We start from the raw sequence: 22,606 nt of genomic DNA on the forward strand, positions 1-22,606 counted from the left end.
AAAAATGAAGGCTGCTGCTGGAAGAGGTGTTAGTGGGGCCAGCAGGGGGTGCTCACCCCGCGATCTGTGTGGGTCCTAATGCCCTTGTGTAGTGATAAGAACACTTTGCTGTAAGAAGGCACTGTCCTTTGGATAACACAAAAAACAAAGGTCCTGACTCTCCGTGGTCATTAAAAATTCCAGGTCATTTCTTGGAAAGAGTAGGGATGTAACCTCAGCATCCTGGCCAAATTTCCCCCTGGCCTTTACCAGTCATGGCCTCCCAATAATCCCCATTTTTGAACTGGCTTCATTACTCTGCTCTCCTCCCCCCTGATAGCTGATGTGTGGTGATCATACTGGTGCACTTTGGCTGCCTTTGCATCATTAGTGCAGCACATTGGTGGAGGGGAGTCCCTAGTACCTGTAAAGCACTGTGAGTGGAATGTCCAGAAGAGCACTATATAAGTGTGAGGACTTACTATTAATGTCTTTCAACCGGAGGAAAAGGCCAATTCGATTCTAGGAGTGCTTACGTTATCACATGTTTCCTGTCTTGTGGTTCTGTCCGTTTATATTCTCTTTCAATAAAACATGCAAACTGCTGTAGCAAAATCAACGTAAAAGTTCCAGTCCAAAGTGGGTATTTCTCACATCCACTCTCTAAAGGACCGAAAGACACAGAAAATAGATTCTACAGCTCTGGATATACAGTAGTTTTATAAACAGAAAACAGACTCTTCTGGATTAACAAAACACCCCCTCTGCTGTCAAGAGGTGGCGGCGATGTCTTTAAACACACCTGTGAATCATAGCAAAGAGATCTTCTGTAGTGCGTAGTTTGTTAGGAGATAGAAAAACACCGTCGTCTTCAGCTTTTGTCTCATCACTCAGTGGCGAAAGTGAATTGTCACTTGGTGTAGACTCTGCAAAACAGAAAATTTCTAGCAAACACTGTCTAGGACAGACTGTTCCCAGGCTTTATGACCTTTATGACACAGCTTCAGGTCGATCACAATAATCATTAAATAAAACAGCCACTCTAACTACTATAAGGGAAATTAAGTATGGCTGTCATGTGTCATATATAACAGTGCAAATTAATGTTTTGTCAGTCTTACTGAAATTACCAAAGTACCACAGCCCACAGTTATCAGTATTTAAAGAAACCTTAAACAGAAAAGGAAAAAAAAACTCAACAATTCTACCCATATAAAGGCAGACAAAAATAATGAACTGGAGTTCCTGTCTAAGTTTTCAGAACATCAAGATTCCATTTTAAAACATTGAAATCTTATTGTAGCTTATTGTTTCATAGTACACTGTGCACATTTACAGACTGTGCTTCCGAGAAAGTCAAGACTTATCCCAAAGCAAATTAGAAAATTGAAGAATAACAAAAATCCAACTCTCCTAAATCCAGTGTGTAAGAAAACAACAGGTTCTCTATCACTGTGCAGACTATGGGCACACTGGACCCTGTTGTGTAGAAAGTAACTAACCTTTGCTGAAGGAATCCTCAGTGTCTGGCGTCCCCTCTTCCCTGCTGTCCTGTGAGGCACTTCTGGTAGGAACACCTGATGTCTCATCATATTCCTGCTCTCTGCTACTCGTATCACTGATTGTGTAAGCTTGTGATGTTTCTGATTGATAAGTTATAATTACAGGCACTTTGTCAATACTGTCGCAAGGAGCAAAGTCAAACTTCTTTGTTGTGTTGCTGGGAGCAAGGGGAGAATCTGCCTGTGTCAGACACACGAAGGGGATTTCAGTAGCTGGCTCAGGTCTTGATGGTTGATTGTGCACTGTTGCTAGGCTGTTACTAGGTAACTGAATCTTTGAACCACTTCTCTCTTGTTCTTCTTCTTCAGGGCATAGAGCATACCCAGACATCCCTTCACAATCCTGCTCCTTCTGAAGCTCTTTTCCTGGGTGACGAGCTTCAGTCCAAATCGGCGGCTTCGATAAAGGATTGTCTTCTGTGCATGACGGGTCTGAAGGAGCTGTAATTGCCGCCATAGCCCCTGAGGGGTCTGAGGCATTTTGTTCTTGCTTGCTTTTAGCACTGTCAAGATATGCTACATCCCTTGTGGGGGGTCTGTCACCCAGGGTAAACAGCATTTGAGAGGACTCCTGAGAATGGGGCTCATAGGATCTGTGGGACATTGGTTTCTTGGATTCTGGAGATTTGTTAGTGGTGGGTGGGGTGACAATTGTCACAGTGGGACATTTAAGCTTAGGGGCAGCCTCAGCATTCTGCCGGTCCTGGCTCCCTTCACTGGGCTTGCTGACGGATCGCAGCTGGACTGAGCGCAGCACAGTGGGAGTGATGGCCAGAGGGGATGATCCTGGAGCTTCTGAATGTGCTGCTGCAGCAGCAGCAGCAGCAGCTGCTGCCTTTTGCTTGTTCTGATGGATAATGTGCATTGGATTTCTGTGGGCTGAAGGCTTGTTGAGAACATTGTGAAGAGCACTTAGGTCAAGATGGGTCGGAGGTATAATTGGTAGCTCAAGGTCTTTCTTGGATGAGGTGCTTCCATCTCTGGGCTGCTGCTGTTGCTGCAGGGAAGAGAGAGAAGATTTCCTCTCTGGGACTTTCGGCTTCCTCTTGCCACTGGTTGGAGACAGAGGCCCAGGAAAGAAAGCTGAGGGGAAGGAAGATGTTGGCGTCTCCGACTGACTGGAGTACCCACTAGATGGTGATGCCAGGCCAGCTAGCTTCTCGGGTGAAGCCAGCTTGAACTCGTTTTCCACAGAAGGAAGAGATGGAGTGGTGGCTCGAGATCCCGACTGGGAGGTCTGCGATTCGGAGCTCTCTGGCGACTTGATGCATTCAATGACAGTTGTACCCGTAGCAGTGCTGGAGTTGGACAACGATCGGTAGGGATCGTTAGATTTCAAGTCATTGAGGAGCCAGAGATCTGCATAGTCAGACTGTACAGCACCTTCATCTTTAAAGGAGTGGTTATCTGTGGAGCCAAACAATGTGGCATCTGTTACTTCTCCAGCGTTTCCAACTTCCCAGGGCTCTGCTGGCTCATCACCTAAAGTGGGGTTCTCCAACTGGCCTGGGGAGCTGGCCAAGTCCAGCTGCAGCTTCATTTCCCTGGAAGACAAAGGCAGGGGCTGCCCACTATTTATCTTTGGTTCTTTCTTGTCAGGAACATTTGCACCACTGCTTGTTTTCTTCAATGATGAACTGCGTTTTGGTGGGGCTGGCTTCACCTTTGGTTTTTTGAATGAAAGACTCTGTCTTCCTGTTGTTCTATGACCCTGGTACTCTTGCTGAGGGTATCCGTCCATACTAGGTGCAACATTTGCGCTCTGGCCACAGTCTGTGCCCATGGCTGCATAGTTATAAATATAGCTTTTGCTAGCTTTAAGACCACAGTCAAAGTGCATGGAGGTATAGTAGCCTTCTGTGTCCACAGAGAAGTGCGAACTTGAATCTGCTTTCTCGGATGGTGGCTTGTCCATGAAACTTTCATATGTTGCCATGCTTGTGAAACTTGGGCACTCAAGGCTGCTCTCATCCTCCCTGGAACGCTGAGGGCTGAAATCCTGGCGGCAGGACTTATCATGCTGATGGTGAAGGTAGTTCCACTCACCATCACTCACGTTGCTCATGCCTGGGTCATCCAGCAGGTCAGTTACCGTGGAGGTAAAGGAACTCGCCCTGTGGCCTCTGACTTTGTCAGTCTGGTACGGGTCAATAATGAAGCCAGTGGGGTCATCGTTGACGTGAGGAGCAGTATTCAGCGACAGCTCCGAATCACAGTGTGAAGATCCCGTCAGGGGTGGTGAAGCAGCAGGGGGGATGGTCTCTGAAGTCTGTGAGGGGCATGTGGAGCTGCTCCCACTCCAGTTGCCACTGGAAGACTGATGGTCCTCCTTGTGGTCTATCTGGCTCCCCAACACTCCTGTAGTAGAAATTGAGTGAATGGGGCTGCTGAAGGTATCTGAGCTGGAAGAAATCTCACAGCTTCCCATATCCACCTTCCTGGGGAGCCTGGACCGCCCTCTTTCATTCCAGTTGTGATCTGGGCTTCCTACATGTTGTTTGCACTTCAGCCCGACCAGCTGATGATCTGGCATAGCCTGGTCATCTGTACTTTCTTCCTCATCCTTCAAGACGCGCTCGGGTCCCGGCAGGAACTCTTCGGTCTCGTACGGAGACAGCTCTTCGTCGCTGTCGTGGTCTTCGTCCACGAGTCGGCCCCCCTCCCGGGGCAGGCTGCGCGAGCGGAGGCGGCTGCCCACCGTGGCCGCGAACATGGCGTCCGAGTTGTCCGGCAGCGATGTGATGTTGCCGGTGGAGTGGGATAGAGAGGTCGGGATGCCCTGGCCTCTCTGGGCTCGTATTCGCCGGCGTGAGGGCGCCGCAATTAAGATGTCATCCGTCTGGCACCCCGAGTCCTTAGTGGTTGACCGGCCATTGATGGAAGTAAGCTCTTCGCGGCACAGAGAAAAGTCCGGATTGGTGTGTACGATCACGTTCCGCTCTCTCGCCACTGGAGATTCGTCAGAATCTTGTTTGGGGCAGGTAAAAGAGGTTAAGGTCACATGGAGCAGCTGAGACACATTCCTGATTCACGTCTCAACGTATTTAATTCAACCGAAAGTGGTTCCTCGGCTATGAACCATGATTTTGTCTCTCTGGAATTGTGCTGCCAATACCTTTGAAATAAGTTGCTTAGAAAGTGCTTTGTTAAGCTCACGCTGATCTAATGATAGGATCGATATGAAAGGTACATGCATGGCTGCAAGAATTAAACTGGCAATCTGTAAAGTAAATAAACTATTTTTTAGGTTACATGCATCTACAGTTTAAAACTTATATATACATTAACTTTAAGAACGTTACATAAATACAAAAATAAAGTTACAAATAATACAAATAAAGTTATGTTTGAGACTGTTCTGCTGAATTTTGACAGCCTTTGACTGATTCTTGTGCTGTCGGGCATGTTTATCATGCCACTTTGTTTTTTTTACTTGCATGAACCTCACCCATTTTTTTTACATTAATCCTTAATGCAACTCATGGATATGAATCCTGGTAGAGCTGAGTAGGTAAAGAGGAGAACGTACCTAATTCTTGCTGTACTCGTCTGGGAATGCCTGAGATGGTTTTTCGTCTTCTTAGCTTCCGTCTTCTTTGTAGTACTGACTGAGAATGAACAAGAGAGCAACGCACACTGGCTTCTCTGTCAAATCCAACCCCTGGAATTACAGATCGGCACCATTTAATCTTATTCAGTTCAACCCTACTTGGAAAACACCAACAGGGAATCGAGTTGAAAGAAACAAAATATCCAGGCACTATTTCCAGAACCATAAATAACATAAATAGGTTTATTTCCCAAAAAGCACCATGTAGTGAGGGTTTTTAGCTAAACGTTTTTTACATTATTTACATCTATAGTAAAAAGGTGTTTCCTGCTGTTTTTTAGTATGAATTGTTTCTGTAAAGAAACAGTCAATATCCAAACTAGACAAAAAGAAGGAGGGCAATAATCCCAAATATAACTGTTACAGAAAAGTATTTACAAGTATTTATTTTTTAAATATAATTACTACATAATTATATAAAATACTCAAAAGTAGTTCATGAAACAAAAACTTCAGATAAAGATAAAAAGTACAAAAAGATCAAAGTAGAGTATAACTATAACCATACCTGTTAAAAATCATCTGCTTATAAGGATCTAACCTTGCTGTGTGTCGTTTCCTAAACTGAACATTCTCACTTCAGCCTCAGAATCCTGTTTTCCTGTTTTTTTTTACAAAACTTCATGACTATCATGTGATTACAGACTGCACTATTCAACATCATTGCTTGAATGTGCTCTGTGACCAAGCTTCCATTGACACAGTAAACCACGTTTTCCTTGATTCAACATTACTCAGGGTCAGTAATATCACACAGCCTCATTATAATTCTAATGCGGCTAATTAGCATGCAACCAGCCATGCAACTAAATTGTGTGCAAAGGCACACAATTTTGGACTATAAGGGCTGCTGTGAGGTTCACAGATCATGACTTGCAGATTCTAATAAAATCTTCCCAGATTTGCTAAGTAGAGATATATCTAAGGGTGTGATTTATAAACCTTTTTGTGATGTTAGGTGATCGACACAAGGTTTACTGTTAAAAAATCTTAGGAATAAATCTTTTCAATTAAGGTTACTTCTCGTTTATGTACACTGACAGACATGAAGGATGGCAACGTCCCTCATAAAATGTTTTTCCCAAATGTATTCAGTGTGATGATATTACTTGTTGACCTACATAGTTTTGCATTTCACCTTTGTGAGTAAATTCATTGATTTAACACAATGCCTTATAATACTTAAATTCAGCAACCTGTATTGCTCTATGGAGTTGTACATTCTTTTACATACAGAGAATGAAGAGGTTAAGCATTACTGAAGTGAAGCAGAGAAAACTACAAGAATTCATGTACAGCAGAGAAATTAGTTCAGTGTCCTATACGCCAATATGTAATTAAAAATAAACATCAGAGCCCACAACAAAATCAGTTTCACCTGTTATGCCATTTATGTTACTAGGAGGGGGATGAATGTGGAAAAATGGAATGCTGTATATGTAGGCCGGATTTTCAGAGAAAGGTAAAAAAATAAAAGTAGCCTTGTGACTAAGTGATCGAGCCTTTGAAGCATGAAAATGCAGAGGTCTGTGGGTTTTCAATATCAGAGCCTAAAAGACGTGGGGTACATACTTTCCACTGTGACCGGTACATAATCTGTCACCCTTCCCGACCAGGCACTGGTCACCTCAGAAGACCTAAGCTTCCCTGAGATCCTTACTTCAGAAATAAGTGGGGATCAGGATAGCAGGGCAAACTGAGGCTTTAGTGGAAGAATAAGATAAGAGGCCCCACGTTCATGCTTAGTTTCTCTCCCTCAAGAAAAAAAACCGTAAAGAGCAAATTGGTCCTTCCACATTGGTTAAAGAGCAAAATATTTCATACAAACAAAATGAGTGAATTTACCGGTGACATTAATGGGAATAATGCATGAAGAAATCACTTGAGACTCTGTTCTCATTTTCTCCTCTGGGGTTGGGAGAGGTAGCACTTTAGACCAGTTGGTCTGCTTGTCCAGTGTTGAGGGGATATTAGGCACCGGGCACTTCGGCCTGTGACCTAATGCGACTACATCGATGTCAAGGTCTGTCGGAGGAACAGCCTGGAACAAATGGAAATGCTGGTTAATAGTGTTAATATTGTTACGTGTTGATGTGTTAAGCTGAGGAGAGAAAATAAAGGCTTTCACCAAGCCTAAAATATTATTGTTTGACATTTATCTTATAAAACAATATATGCACATATCACACATATCATCAATCTACTCCTTCTAATATGGGTTAATAAAGTAGTTAAAGATGCATATTTCAAACTAATGAAAGACTTTTCTGCTTCATGCTGTTATTTTAAAAACCTCAGTGTAGCTTAGGCTAAGGATAACAGGAATCGTGTTTTTCACCATGCATGGTGAGTTTGTACCGTAATATAGTAACCTTTTATTTTTAAAGTTATAGAAATTGGAAGTTATTAGCATTTTCAAACCACAGGAAGTTTCTCATCACTGACCATGTTTAAAAGCTCAAAACCACTTCCAGCTTGTTAAATCAAAATTATATATACAAAAAAGTGGATATGATTTACCATATGGAATCACTAAGAAACTCACAATGACAGTTTGTATTAAAGCAGAGTCACCACAGCAGTACATTGAGCTCATACTAAAACAAACGTCATTTCATGTTTTGATTGCAATAACATTTGATTGCACTGAGTTAAACAAAAATCATTTTCCTAGCTAAAATCACATTCAAACAAGGGTCCCTTAAGCTATCTTGACTCTTGTTTCTGTGAAAATAGTCTGTTGGGAAAATCCAAAATGAAAGAGCTCTCTGTCTCTGGTAGAATTTAAAACAAAGAAAAAGTCGGATGCTCCATCTTTAATCTACCACATCGTTTCATTTGAATAGTTGGATTTAACGAAAGAGCAAACACGATAAGTTACAAAATTCTGCCGGCTTCACAATATGTATATATGTCTCAGAATGGATACTTTAAAAAGGCATGAGAAAAAAACAGAAACCCTCCAGACTGTGTTAAATACTCTACCACAAATACCTTCTGCAAACATTTCTACTTGGTTCTCTGATATAATTCCATTCTGGATAAATACATTTGAAAGATGCAAGTGCAGGCATAAGACAATAGTGCAATACTGTAAAATAAAAAGCGCAACGATGATAAAAATGTGAACGACTCAACATTCATGCATTAGATGCATGCAAACGTCTTAATAAAGATGTATTTGTTGTACTATGAAGTGTGTAGAAGTGGTGCATCAGCTGAGAGGAACACAAAAGATTCTCTCAAAGTGCTCTCATTTCCTAGCAGAGAAAAATACCTTCGTTTCAAAGAAAATGGATGAAAAATATTTGTTCTTTACTGATATAGCTCATTTACCTGCACCATTTCTTAAAGCATGAATCTAGCATCCCGCCTTGTTTACACAGGCAGTATATTGTCCTGCAGTAAATTTTTCTCAGTCAGGTAAAGCAGTAAGTAAAAAAAATCTGCACTATTCTGCATCTCAGTTTCCTGGGCTAAATTATTTTTTTTTTACAGAAAAGTGTACTTACCCTTTCTGATTTTAGAAAAGATAAAACTACCACACAGCCGTGCAAGCTGAACTCGTCCCTACCTCCCCTAGCTCCAAGTGAGCTCTGATTTAGAGCTGACCCTATGCCTTTGTATTTTGCTTCCCAGCAGACGAAAAACTGCACTCACAAAACACTGGCCACAAAAGAATCCTGTTTCCTAGGAAACTTTCTAAATAGAAAAAAAGTTTTATTGGTGCACAAAAATCAGAGGGAGTGCATTTTTAGTTGATTCGTCTTTAGAATAATAATAGCACGTTGGCTTTCAGGGAGGGGAGAGGGGAAAAGAGTGAGAGAGAGAGAGGCACTGAGAAAGGCACAGTTAACGCATTGGATTTCATCACTGGCCTACTGCCAGAAGCTATTTTCATTGGAAAAATGAGAGCCCTCACAGGCCAAAGTGTAAAAGAAAGTCATTCATGAAGCTGGTGGAGCTACAAAGGTGTCCCGAAAGCCAGAATGCTGTCTTGGGTGATAAGAGCTTTGGTTAAAAACCAAGAAGAAAATTCCCTGGCCTTCCCCCGACTCGACATGAATTTCAAGGTTCCCGGGCTACTTAAGACCGGGTATTCAGAAATTCTGAGGCAAATCTACAATTCATGTTTTTATTACAGGCCTTGCTGTAAGTACTCCTGCAATACCAGATATGAGAAAAGGACCCAAGAACACAAATGGAAAACAAGAGGATATACTGTACTGTTTACACTGTACTGAAACAAAGAAAGCATATCTTGTAGGAGTGTCAGACAAGTGAACAGCCATATTGTTTAAAACTGAATACCCTAGGATACTTTCAAGAAAAGTCTGGATGAGCTCCTTTGGTCAACACACTACAACTAACTAAACAAATAAGATGGACGAAGTATCTAGAATTTGTAATATCTAATGTTTCCAATATATCTTATGTTCCTAAAACCCTAATTAAGGTCTGCATGTATTTGAAGTAGTGATCAAAGGTCTATCTACAAATTTATAAAATACATTATTTGAATTGTGCTGAGGGATCTGTGTCTGTCTTCCAGAGCATAAGACATTTCCATGGGTTTCTGAGGGAAAGGACATTCCTGGGGAACAAACATGGACATGTTATTCCTGGCAGGTAGGTTCTGGATGACATTTACCCCATGTGTCTACAAAGGCACGTCATGATATTGGTCTCCATTGCACACAAAGGACTCATTGAAAAAGAAACAGATATTAGTAGAAATACAGGACTGAAAACAATTTGGTTAGTTACAGACAATGAAATTAAGAGAATATCAGAAGGGTTAAAACTGTGAAAAGGAGCTTTAAGTTGGTGCCACTGACAAAAACAGAGAGGACATCATGCCTTCCAAGCCTTCATATATTTACTACAACCTTTTATCCAGTAATTTTCCCCACAGCCATCATCACCAATTTTGTGTTTCATTTAGAGACTGGTATCGCTGCAATTTAGGTTCTTTTGCAAAAAGTAAGTCATTTGGAATTGTTACATTTCTTTGAACTGTAATTAACACTGTATGATTAGATAATTAAGTCTGTAACCAAATGCACATCATGTGTCTGCAGTTGAGCCATGTTCAGTTCATATACATGAACTTTCATATGTATTTGAGAGCCATGGTTACGCAAGTCTGCTTTGAAATACTGAAGTATTCTGAATAAGATGAGCAAAAACAGAAATGCTAACTACCAGTACATGCTGAAGAAACTGAACAAGGTGTCAAAGAAAAAACATGAAGCCCCAGAAAATCAAAAACACTTTTGGTGTTTTGTTGAGTTGAGTGTTACATCTCTTCGTTTATAAAGAAGCAGCTTATATCACTCTGCAGCTATATCACTCTGAAACGCACAAATGGCAATGCACTGAAGCTCAGCAGGTGTGACCCTGGCCAGTACATGGATGGAAGCCTCCTAGGAAAAACTAAGGTTGCTGCTGGAAGAGATGTTAGTGGGACCAGTAGAGGAAGCTCACCCTGTGATCTGTGTGGGTCCTAATGCCCCAGTATAGTGGGAGGGACACTATACTGTAAAAAGGCGCCGTCCTTCGGATGAGGTCCTGACTCTGGTCATTAAAAATCCCAGGACATTTCTCAAAAGGAGTAGCGGTGTTACCTTGGTGTGCTGGCCACATTTCCCATTGGCCTTTACCAATCATAGCCTCTAATAATAATAATCATCACTCTGTTCTCCTCCCCACCGATAGCTGGTGTGTGGTGAGCGTACTGGCACACTATGGCTGCTGTTGCAATATCCAGGTGGGCGCTGCACATTGGTGGTGGTGGAGGGGAGTCCCCATTACCTGTAAAGTGCTTTGAGTGGAGTGTCCAGAAAAGCGCTATATAAGTGTAAGCAATTACTCTCTTGCCGACTCACAAATAACAATCATTCTGCATGTAGATAGAAAATTGAACATGCATGTAGAGGGCTGAGTCAAACTGCTGCTCTTCACTTCACATGGGCATCAACGCGTCTTGCTAATCTTCCATTAGCAGGGACAAAATGGTGGCCATGTGAAATGCAGTGACGGGACAAGGAAGGCAAGTCCTTGCTGTTCCTGTCTGGTGACAAGACGCAAAGTTAAGAGTTGTCATGTAAAAACGGGGAAGGAAAAAATTCAAGTTCAGAACTGGAAAGCAAGTGGCCAGGAGGGAGACAGGCGAGGCTTGATGGTCGCTGCAGAGCAACCCAAAAGGGGCAAATACCTTTCTGCTCCAGGGTGTCAAGTGGCAACATTCAGTGGGGGAGGAGGAGCGGGTTCTGCCAAACTACAAACACAAAAGGCAAAGAAAAACAAAAGACATTTTGAATGAAACTGAACAAAATAAAAAAATGGCAAACGGAAAACCAAAATTGCATCACAGGCTTTTGAAAAAAAAACACAAATAAAGGGAAATCAAGGAGGTCGCAGGAATGCAACTGGTAAGAGGTGACTTTGGCGTAATAAGGAAAGTAATGGTGAAGTAATCAGGCTTCCTGGAGTTCCTTATGTTTTCCTGAAATAAAACATATTATGATGTTTCAGGGGACTGTACATAGGATGTTGGCTGCCTACTTGGGTTTAGGAAGGTAAATTCTGAAGCTGGAAGCAAAATACAAAACAATCTGGGTGAAAGAAAAGAACAACAAAATTCACTTTTACCTCTTGAACATTAGTTTCAAGCAGTTTCTTTTTCTGTAAAATGGATTTTACAATAAAGGTAATGAAAGTGTGATTAAAATCACACTTTCATTAGCTGTTCTGCAAACATCTGACCATTTGTAAACCTTTTAAGATAGGCAACATAACAAACAGCATCCCTTGAAAATAAAGCACCCTAAATCTTTGGATATTTGATTGCAACTCTCGTAAAGGCACAAAGAAAATATACCAAAATAGTTCCCACAATAATTCAGAAGTTTCCATGTGTGTTTTTTTCAGCAATGAAGCCAGGTATGGTGCTACATCCACCACTATTTTAAAGGGTAAGGCCACCCTGTTGAAAAAATTGTTAACTACTTAACCGAAACACAAATGGCAATTTTAAATCTTGCATTGTATATATACTATATATGACAAACAGCACTCATATTTAACTTCCATTGAATTCCATTGAATCCATTGCAGAGTCCCTAACCAGGCACTTATGCAAGAATTGTGAAGTACTAACATTTCCAAGTAAAACACATCAAACACCTCTCCATTACAGGGCATCTGTTTTTAACATAGAACACTCAGCCATCACTGAGACCGCTCACAAAATGTGTTCCCCGGACACAACAACATGCAGTTTATGGAAAAAAAGCATGGCGAGATGAAACCACACAACCCTGTAACTGCAGAACCTGTTGCAAAGATTACCTTTCTCTGCATTTGCTGAAATTCTATCTCTCTTCCTGGTCTCTCCTGTAGCATGTAAGAGAAAACAAAGACCATCAAGAGCAGCCCAGATCTTAAATTGACCCTTTAAATACCACACCGCACTGTGAACACACTCCCCATGTGTGCAGTATTGTGGATGAAGGTGTGTGGCAGACTTTAAATCGAAGCTGTGGCTTTTATTCTCGACACTTCATTTCCGACACTGCATTTGAACCTCCAACAGAAGTTGACACTAAACACAGAATGTTCATTTTAAAGAATTTTAAAAGTTAATAGAGATTGTATCTTCAAATTATTCTGCAGGGCAATGTAACCACAGTGTTACACACTAGGACATGGGCTCTGCACGCTGGTCTAAATATCAGTGTTTTGACTTAGAGGCCTTTCATTTTTTATATGGAATATTCATTAATGCAACACAAGACAAGCATGCATTTTCCAGAATTACCTTTCTCTGTGCTTGGTGAATTTCTGTGTCTCTCATTGGCCTCTCCTTGTTTGTTGCATGTCAAAGAAGATAGATGATGTCAACAGAGAATCTTAAACCATTGGCTGCCACTGTTTATGTGTAAATCAAAATATGTGAATTAAAAACTAATTTCTCATGAGAATCCATGTAAATAGGGGGATGTGGTCTGAGTCTACTCTCAACCTGAGGATTAATCTCTCAAACCAAAACAATTACACACATTTGTTCACGTAACATGTGTCTATACTTGTACTAGAAAGTTATTTTAGAACATAATTAATGTTAAAGCCTATAATTATCTGCCAAAATAGACAATTCAATCTTCTGGTTCTTCAGTTACAAGGCAATGTTCAGTTTTTGTCACATAAAACATTTATCACTGATGTCCAAAATGTCAACTTCCACAACCGTCCGTCTGTCCACAACCCATATTTCCAGTAACCATGTGGATCACTTGAAATGGGCAACAATGTGCTTTTTTTTGAGCAACGGATTCCTACTGGTTATCCTCCCAAGAAAACCACTGCTGTTCAGTCTCTTCCTGAGGGTCGAGGCATGAACACTGAGACATCTGCAGTCACGGAGGCCAGCTGATCCTTAGATGTTACTTTGGAGGTCTTTGTGATTTCCTGGATGATTTTTCGAGTTGGTCTTGGAGAGACTCTTGACTCTTAATTATACATTTTTATACTTCGAACACCATTTAATCTAAAAAATAACACTAAATTGGTAAATCTAAATCTTTTTGGTTACTTATAACCAGTTTCGAATAAAGTGTATTTTCACTATTATATTGGGGATTCACAAATGGTTTCACAGAACTGTAAATAAATAATTGTATTTCAACATAGGGATGTGTGTGAATGCTAGGAGCAGCTCTACTGTATGTGGTTTTGTTGGGATATGGACCCTCATGTTGCTCTCCTTCACAGTTTGTTTATCTGTGCTTCAGCATTACCAGGCTGAGAAGACAACACCTTAAAACACTCTGCAGTAGAACCTATTTCAATTTACTTTTCCAAACCTTTACCAAAACTTTAAATATCAAGCAAGTAGGCCATACATGATCTTCTGTGAGCTGGATTCAACTGGTTAGATTAGAAGGTCACTGAGGTTCATCCATGCATTTTTCCCAAACTGCTAAGATTCTCCTCAGCGCTCCACTGAAACATGCTCCACTTTGCCAGAGTAAGTCATCCTCTACCTCAATTACCAGTTAGAGAAGACATCCTGAAGCCTTCATTTTCAGCAGGCACAGATACTTAAAGGGCAAAGGTCAACGAATCTTGAGAAATTATTGTTGTTCCTATTCATATTATTCATTTATTCAGGTGCGTGCTGCACATTAGTGGTGGTGGAGGGGAGTCCCCATTACCTGTCCCCTGAGTGCTTTGATGAGTGTGCAGAAAAGTGCTATATAAGTGTAAATAATTATTATTAACTATTATTTTTAAGAAAGAAAGTCCAGAAATGTAGCAATTAACTAGATACAATAGTGCACATTGCACTATTATTATTATATTATTACCTGAATAGAACATGACTTTAGAGTATTTCTGCTTTAATGCACCTCATTAGGGACTCTTTTGTAGTCCTAAAAGGCTGCTTTAGGGTCTTAAAACAGAAAACAAGCTGTGCTGATATTGCAAATTTATAGGAAGCATTTTCCAGAACCTGCTGCTATAAATCTTGATGTCTCATTGTTCATTCTCATTGCTTCACCACCCACAAAAATACTCCATAGTAATCTCTGTATTCAAATAATAATAAACAAAACCTCTGAGCCCTTAGTGGTTGTTCACACACTTAAATCTGACATTATAACTGGTGCTGGGCAGTAAAGACCCATCAAGGTGGTGATTTCCGTGTTCACTTAACATTATTGTGTTTAACCTGACAGAGGTGTTTGTTCAGTTAAAGGTCAATAAGGCGCTTGGGGTCAATGTTTCAAAGACAAGTCATACAGACTGTTTGCTTTACTTGGTTAAGTATTGACCTGTACTGCTATTGATAACCTGTCAGACCAGGAGCAAGCTATGTGGCTTCTGATACACCATAAAGTAAGAGGATGTGAGCCAAGGTAGAAGGTTAAATTTCACCATTGTGTTTTTGTGCCAAATCTCCACATTCTATCTTTTGATGCAAGGGGCTCATACAACATAACTCATTCATTATTTTTTTACACTAATGTGTTTTGTTTAGAGGCCTTTATACAGTGCAAGGGTCATTCTTACAGATGATGGTTATCCAACATCAGTTCAGATCAGATCACAAAGCAACAACTGAAGGGGAACTGCAGTACCAATTTCTCAGACCGGTTATTAAATCTTGGTAACAAAATGACTAAATTGACCATAAGGCAACATTTCACAAATTCCAAATTAAGCACAAAATCGTGAACTTTGTGAAAGTACTGTATGGTCGCCATTTTGTTGCAAACTGTTGGTCTAGTCATGGTCTAATGCAAGTGTTCCCAAGAGCTGTGACACAAAACTGGCCCTTCCTGCTCCCTAGTCACTGTAATGACTAAAGTAATGTGATGTACAAGCGAATAAGTACCAATTGTGTAGTAGACATTTCAATGCAGAAAACTACCAACGTCATCTGCATGCAGAGTTAACGAGTAGTATTTGTTGCCAAAAGTGTCTCAAAGTCGAGAGCAATATTTCTGCTGGATTAAAAGTGATGCATTCACAAGCTTGTTTTTTTACAATGTAATAAGGCTGCCTCTGAATCTCAGATCATGGTGCTGTGCATACCTGAAAATTTAACTTATTTTGTGATGTAAATTGGAGGTTCTACATGTTACGGGGTCCATTTTACCTTCATTGTTGTTTGAAATGCACTCATCAATGCCGATTCTTTCACACCCCGAAATATAAAAATAGCCTTGCAGCTCCCTTTAAATTATTTTTTGTGCTGGTCTTGATTCATGAATTAACAATGTCCACCCATCCAATCCAGGGACACATGGACATAGGGGAAATGTGCAAAATATTTGATCGTGTGATCGTTTTCGATGATTGCAACTGTTATTTGTATGAAACATGAACGTAAGAGGATTCATCCCGAACGTTTAAGAAAGTGAAGCTGTCAGTCCATCTAAACAGTAGGCACAGCAGCTGTTGTGGAAACAGCCTGACCATTCGGTCTCTGCCTGGCTTTCTACTGGACACCCAGCTTTGGGAGCTGAGATCTTGCTTTTCTATTTCTGAGAGACAGTCTACATATAAGTCCAATAAAAAACACTGCAATTATTAAAAAAGAAGAGAAGGGCACACTGAAGTAGGGCAGCAGTGGAGATGTGAGAGATTGCTGGTGTAGCCTTGAACAAGGTACTTCACCTGAATTATTTCATTGAAATACCTACCTGTGTAAAAGTAATTTTGGGATAAAAGCCCAATAATAAAAGTCAAATAACTTACTAAGTAATGCTAAAATCAATTACTGTATGGATCTACCTACAATAAAGGTTTAATGTAATAAAAATGCAATTACATATTTGTTGTTACTTGTTGTTTTTTCATGAAGGTGGCATTTTATTTTAATCAAACTTTAATCAATTTATGTCCATGACTGTAATTTGAGTAAAGACCATTTTGCTCAAAGACAAAGATCACCCCCCTACCAACAAATAAAAAAACAAAACAAAGACCTTTTCTTACAAAAAAAAACAAAAACATTTTCCCAGGAAATAGGAAAAAGATAACAAAAACAACAAATCACCACATACATTGACGAAATTACCTTTCTTTGCATTTGCTGAAACTCTATCTCTCTCCCATGTCTCTCCTGCAGCATGTCAATAAACAAACAACCAAATAAATACTTATTCGCAATTTCACATTTTGAAGTAAGCATGAAAATATATTTTGCTTTGCCCGTGAAAATGAAGGATGTTTCAGAGCATGTTTATAGCCTCTTCCTGTACAATGAAAAATGAAGGAGGTGTAGTGATGTATGACTCTCTAAAACTGCAATGGTTATTCATTACACGATCATACCTACAGAATATATCCAAAAGTATGCTAGGTGACTCACTAGAAATGACGCCTTGTCTGAAAAGAGCTAAGGCAAAAAACACTATGCTATCCAACCTCCTCTCCCTTCAAATCGGTTGGACAGTGAGAGTCTCAGCTACAGGACCCTGTTTTATGTATCGGACAGGATGAAATCCAGAACTAACTTTATGAAACTACAAATAGAATTGAATTGACTTAAACCAAGGCCAAAGGCAAAATCAAGCATGCATCAAGCATCGTTACCATCGCCACCCTCCTTTGTTGTTTGACAGTTTGGCCGAATAACAAACATCAAAGGTTTTCAGTTGCGGATAAGACATGTGACAGTTCTAACCAGCATCACTGCAGATGCACTGAGAACCCTTTTAGATCTCAGTGGCTAGGCCCTCTGTAGCTCCAAGCCATTGGCACCACCAAGGGCAATCCGGTCACCTGAGGGGGGGTAGGGGGGTGCTGCCTTACCGTTCGGAGGTGTCGGCTTCTCTGTTCCCGCCGCCTCAAGGTGCGTGGTGAGGGGAAGGCTGGCATAGGAGGCGCCACCGAGATGGAGATCGTCACCCTGCGCTCCCTGCTGTTCGCCCGCTGCCTCTGTTGTTGATCTGTCAGGGGGAATCGATCAGTCGCCTCACAGGAAATTCCAATACACCATAATCAGAGCAAAAATGGCCGTGTGAAGTACAGGGTTTCAGGGGACTCTGTCATTTTTGTCCCCTCCTTCACTCTACTGGGTTTCAATGGACTGAGATTGCAGCACGTTAAGCTTCCAAAAATCAATTTCCTTTCTGGGCACTAGGGGGCAATGTCTGTCTAAAGTTACATGGCCATCCAACACCCTTAGCAGACACTGGAAAACATTTGACAGAGCAGGCAGAAAAAAGAAGCAGCCATTCTTGCAGATTAAGGGCAAGACGTTTAAGGATGAGGAGCTTCACGGAGCTCTTTCGGTTCTTTATGCTGGGGGACAACTAACATCAAATATCTGGTCAAGTAACGACTATATTTAGACAGGATTGAAATAAGAAGGCGAGGAATCAGATGGACAAAATAGATTTAATTATTGTCAGACATTTTTTTTTGAAGCTGCACCATATGGTTTTGAAAGGGTTGTACAAACACAAGGTTTATGAATAAACAAAATATTTACCACTACTTCACAAAACCTGAAAAACTACTGTAAAATTAAATACAATACCAATATGCTGAGCCAGTTAGTAAACGGTAGTGCAGTATTTGCATTCTAGACACTCTGTACTAATCTGTTATGTAACTCTTTTATTTACATATCTTTTTAAAATATGTTATTGTCCATTAATATGCATAACTTATCTCAGAAAATTAAATTTCTCAAATCGTTCCTGGCCTTTTTTTTTCCTGTTGTAACATCACATGGACATTGTTTGCCAGTGCTGGTTCAGTGACAACAGGACTAGAGACAAGGATGTGGGAGAGACTCACTGCTACCTCAGCTGAAGTGGGAACCACTTCCAACAACTAAGACCCCGCTCTTAACATCTCCTTAACATGGAAGATGTCAGAGAAGTGTAGTGCTAGCTTGTGTTGGGGGTGGCAAATGTTTTCCAGAATCTCTAAGAAAAAGAGGGGTGAAGAAACTAGACATCCACCCTCCAGAACATAAGCTTTGCATTAGCTTGTTTAGTTGGTAGAAGCGAAATGTTTTGAGGGTCTCATCCAGCTGTTTCTCCAAAGTCCCTGGGGTTTCAAATGCAGCTCCACCACTGGATAGCTACTGGGTGGCCCCAGGTGCACGCGGCTCGCTCACTGTGGCTGCAGATGTACAGTATGCAGTGAAAACCTGACTGCATTGAACTCGGGGAGCATTCATGTGCCGTCGCAGTGCTGCTGGTGGAGGAAAGGGCCCAGTGGCTGAGAGAGACCAGCCTCACCTCGGTACAGCGCCCGCAGGTTCTGCTTGGCATGCCGATGGAGCTCCTCGACGCAGGGCGGGCGAGTGGAAGGGTGGAACACGTTGCGCTGCTGGTGCCATGGAGCCTGGTAGTGTGTTGTCAGCTTGCTCTCTGCATCCAGGTTGGAGACAGCTGCAATAGGAAAGGCATAAGACATGAGCCCCGTGCCTCCACCAGTTCTCACTGGCTCAACAACAGGAAACTTGTAGGGGCTCTGATGATAATAGCCAACAACAGACATAAACACTTCTGGTTTCAAATCAGAATGCGACAGTTATTTATGGGACAGCTGTATTTGTGCAATCACAGAGGTAGCTAAGAAATAAAATCAACATTACACGTTATACAAACAAAAACTAGATGTGCCCGCATTAGTTGAAGGGGTGGCACAGTGGCGCAGTGGTTTGCACTGCTGCCTCGCAGTTCTGGGGCCTGGAGTTCCTTTCCTGGGATGCTGTCTGCGTGGATTTTGGATATTCTCCCTGTGTTTGTGTGGGTCGAAAGATATGCTGGTAGGTCAAATGGCCCTGGTGTGAGTGTGTGCGCGTCCGTGTGTCTGTTTGCGTCTTCCCTGTGATGGACTGGCGTTGTGCCCAGGGCGTACCCTGTCTTGTGCCCGCTGATTGGCAGGATAGGCTCCAGCTCTCCAGTGACCATGTATTGGATAAAGTGGTTAGAAACTGGACGGATGGACATATATGGATATTTGTCACATTTCCACCATTAAGCAAAGAAAAAGATTCTCTTGAATTATCCGAAAGGATAGTCAGTTGAGTCCATAGCCACAGAACATTGTAAAGCACAATAAGGGACTTATGAAAAGAGCTGGGTTTATCAACATGGTAAAACTATGCAATGATGCTTAATTGTTCTCCTCCAGATGGAAGGTATTTTAAAACCTAAGTACTGTGAGCTACTTGTCACATCTCCTCCTGCTTAAGAGCTGTTCCTGTCTCCAAGTATGACAGGCAGTTGTAAAAACCGAGACTGAATGAATAAACAATTGGTGAAAAACCACTACTCAACAGGGTTGATATGGGGTGTAATTACAGGTACCACACAAGTCCTAAAAAAGAAACTGTGTCAGCAGCACTAACGCAATGAAAACCGCATGCAGTTTAAAGTTATTTCACGGTCCTTTGCCGACACATCCATGCTTAACATTTCGTATCATCAGCATCAAGCGGCATTAAGCTTCAGGTAACACATGTGAGGGACTGGGAAATGGCAAAGCCTGCTGTGTAATCCATCTTGTGTCTTATGTTTCCTAACATAGCTGCATGCATTAGTTTCCATTCAGAGTGCAAATCTGAGGTAAATTATACACACTACTCTGCAGGTAAATAATTCATGCAAAACTACCAAGAGATTTCCGAGATGGAGGCGAAGTTATTTTAAAAGCCGACAGCGTATGCACATCACTCTCATTCTTCCAGGCAGTTAAGTGGCCTTACGGTCATAGTTCACCGCAAAACCGGACAAGAAAAAACAATGTGAAATGGGACAAGGCTGCTATAGACAGTCTTGGGGCTCCAAAAATACCATAAGATTTCTGAACTGATTTCAAGCAGGACTAACTGTCTAACTCAGGGTGTTCGTGTCACCTGATTTTTATCTCAGTAAACGGGGTGTTCTCCTTTAGAAATAAAAACAGATTTGTTTTAAACTATGGGTAAGGATTACACTTAACCAAAATTTAAATACGAATTGTTATTTAAATGTCAGATTTATATTGGGTATTTATTCTAGTCCCTATATCTATATGTTTATCTGTATTGTAAACAATGAATTAGCCTCTATCCACTTGCCAGCTGAGATTGTTTCAAATGAAATGCCAGGGAAAGATTGTTCCAGAGATCCTATTATTAGTGTGTTTACTCTAACTGTCAGTCACAATGGAAAGCGATTTAAATTGCTAGTGGTGTATGCGGACCTCAGTATGTGCCCTAACGAAGCCCTAAGACTTACCTGTGTCTTTTAGAAATTTAGTACTAAGTAACATCACTTGAGTAATTTAGTTTAGCCATAAAAAGCATTATTTTTGACTTTTTCACAGAATATTCTTAATTCTGCTGCCTAGTTACTATAACACCCACCTCTTCTAGCAACTGTATGCTGTACAGTTTAAGCAATAAGGAACCCCAGTCATAAACAGTTCAGAGAATGAGGATACGCGTTTATATATTTTCAGAAAAAGTCCTAAAAATGTAAAACTCAGCAACTTTGAAATTAGCATTAAAATTATATCAAATTCCCTAACTCAAATCGTACCATCTTTATCCTTTTGCACAAAACACAATTAGGTCTGGCTCTCCAACTGGAATGCCCTGATTTACCCTTGTTGCTCTGCTCTGCTCATCGCCTTCGTTGTTTTCAAAAAGAACTCCATGGAAAGGGCTTCTGCTCTATTTAGCCGGCAATGCGCCGTCTGCTAATTTGAGCTCTTCTAGGCAGAGGAGACATACAGCAGGAGGAAGGTGAAATCTGGGAGCTACACGTGTAAGGAGTGTAGTCCAGAGTTTTCACAATGGGAAATTGCTTGGCTGTAACGGAGAAGCTGCCTTATGCTGCTCATTAATCCAAAACCATCTTCCCTTGCCAATTAGCTATGGCTTTCTATTAAGTATTTTACATCTGATTTTTTCTTTGTTTATTAGATGAAAAATGTTACAACTTGAGGTCAACATCTTCAGAACGAACAGTAAAACAAAACCCAAAAGGACACAAAAGTAGAAACTACGTGGAAGTCAATTTAAAACCAAGAAGAGGAGCCACTACTTATCCAAAGAGTTGTGGGAGCTTAGAACATGCTACTTAGGCATTTGGTTGGAGCCAATCCCTGGCTTCTTTCAAGAAATGATCGGATGTTGATTAGGACTTCAATCGATAAGGTCCTAATTACCAATTGGGCCATTTACTGTAGGTCAAAAGGGCTCCTCTCCTTTGCAACCTTTCGTTTTTTGTTCTGCTGATCACAGTCGCAAAATCCCAATCAGGTTTGCATAAATGTTGTGTGAATAAAGCTTTATGTCAATATTTTCAAAGCCCACGTTTTATCAGCTCACCAAATGATAGGTCAGTCGAGCCATACACAGAGGAAATTGGCAGTTTAAGTAAAGGCTATAGGAAGCAATCTAGTTTGGGAGGAGACCCACAGGAGCTCAATCTATCTTTGATAGCTTATCATCACTGCAATGTGGTACCTGAACCCATGAGTCTTAAAGTCCAGGAAGAGGCTGCTCAGGTTGAACTCAGTGCTCAGTTCTGCAGCTCCCACTGATTTCTTCATCATATGTCTATTAGGATGTCAGACGCCCCTTAAAGGGGAACTGCAATGCTATTTTCATTTTTTCCAGTTAGAATCATCATTGATGAGAGCATTTCAAACTGCGATGGATGCAAAATGTACACAGTATGTCGTAAAACCTCCAATTTACATCACAATATAGATTAACTCTCCTGGCATGCGCAGCACCATATTCTGAGATTCAGAATGAGGCAAAAAAACTTTTGGTAACGTGTGCAGCCCCATCGTAAACAAGCTGGCTTGTGATTCCATTACTTTTAATCCAATAGAAATATTGCTCTAAACTTCAAGACGGTTTTGCCGACAAATACTACTTACTTGTTCATTCTGTGTGCAGATTTATTTGCTCGTACATCAC

General features: G+C 41.1%; 1 protein-coding gene across 3 annotated transcripts in view; it reads right to left on the bottom strand.

The window, feature by feature from the left end:
• The window catches only part of nhsb (Nance-Horan syndrome b (congenital cataracts and dental anomalies)), a 155,523-nt gene that overhangs the window by 4,959 nt on the left and 127,958 nt on the right, over positions 1–22,606 (bottom strand). For 2 of the 3 annotated variants that reach the window (XM_015363929.2, XM_069178871.1), the window contains exons 2-10: positions 18,921–19,073; positions 17,479–17,615; positions 16,742–16,786; positions 12,974–13,018; positions 12,505–12,549; positions 6,997–7,192; positions 5,071–5,202; positions 1,482–4,508; positions 782–905 (exon numbers count right to left, since the gene is read on the bottom strand). In XM_015363929.2, coding sequence (XP_015219415.2) covers positions 782–905; positions 1,482–4,508; positions 5,071–5,202; positions 6,997–7,192; positions 12,505–12,549; positions 12,974–13,018; positions 16,742–16,786; positions 17,479–17,615; positions 18,921–19,073 — 3,904 coding nt within the window. Of the gene's footprint in view, positions 1–781; positions 906–1,481; positions 4,509–5,070; positions 5,203–6,996; positions 7,193–11,368; positions 11,432–12,504; positions 12,550–12,973; positions 13,019–16,741; positions 16,787–17,478; positions 17,616–18,920; positions 19,074–22,606 lie in introns of all 3 variants that reach the window. The other variant, XM_015363931.2, reaches the window with a different exon arrangement.

The sequence above is a fragment of the Lepisosteus oculatus genome, chromosome 15, assembly GCF_040954835.1.
Source record: "Lepisosteus oculatus isolate fLepOcu1 chromosome 15, fLepOcu1.hap2, whole genome shotgun sequence".
NCBI lineage: Eukaryota > Metazoa > Chordata > Actinopteri > Semionotiformes > Lepisosteidae > Lepisosteus > Lepisosteus oculatus.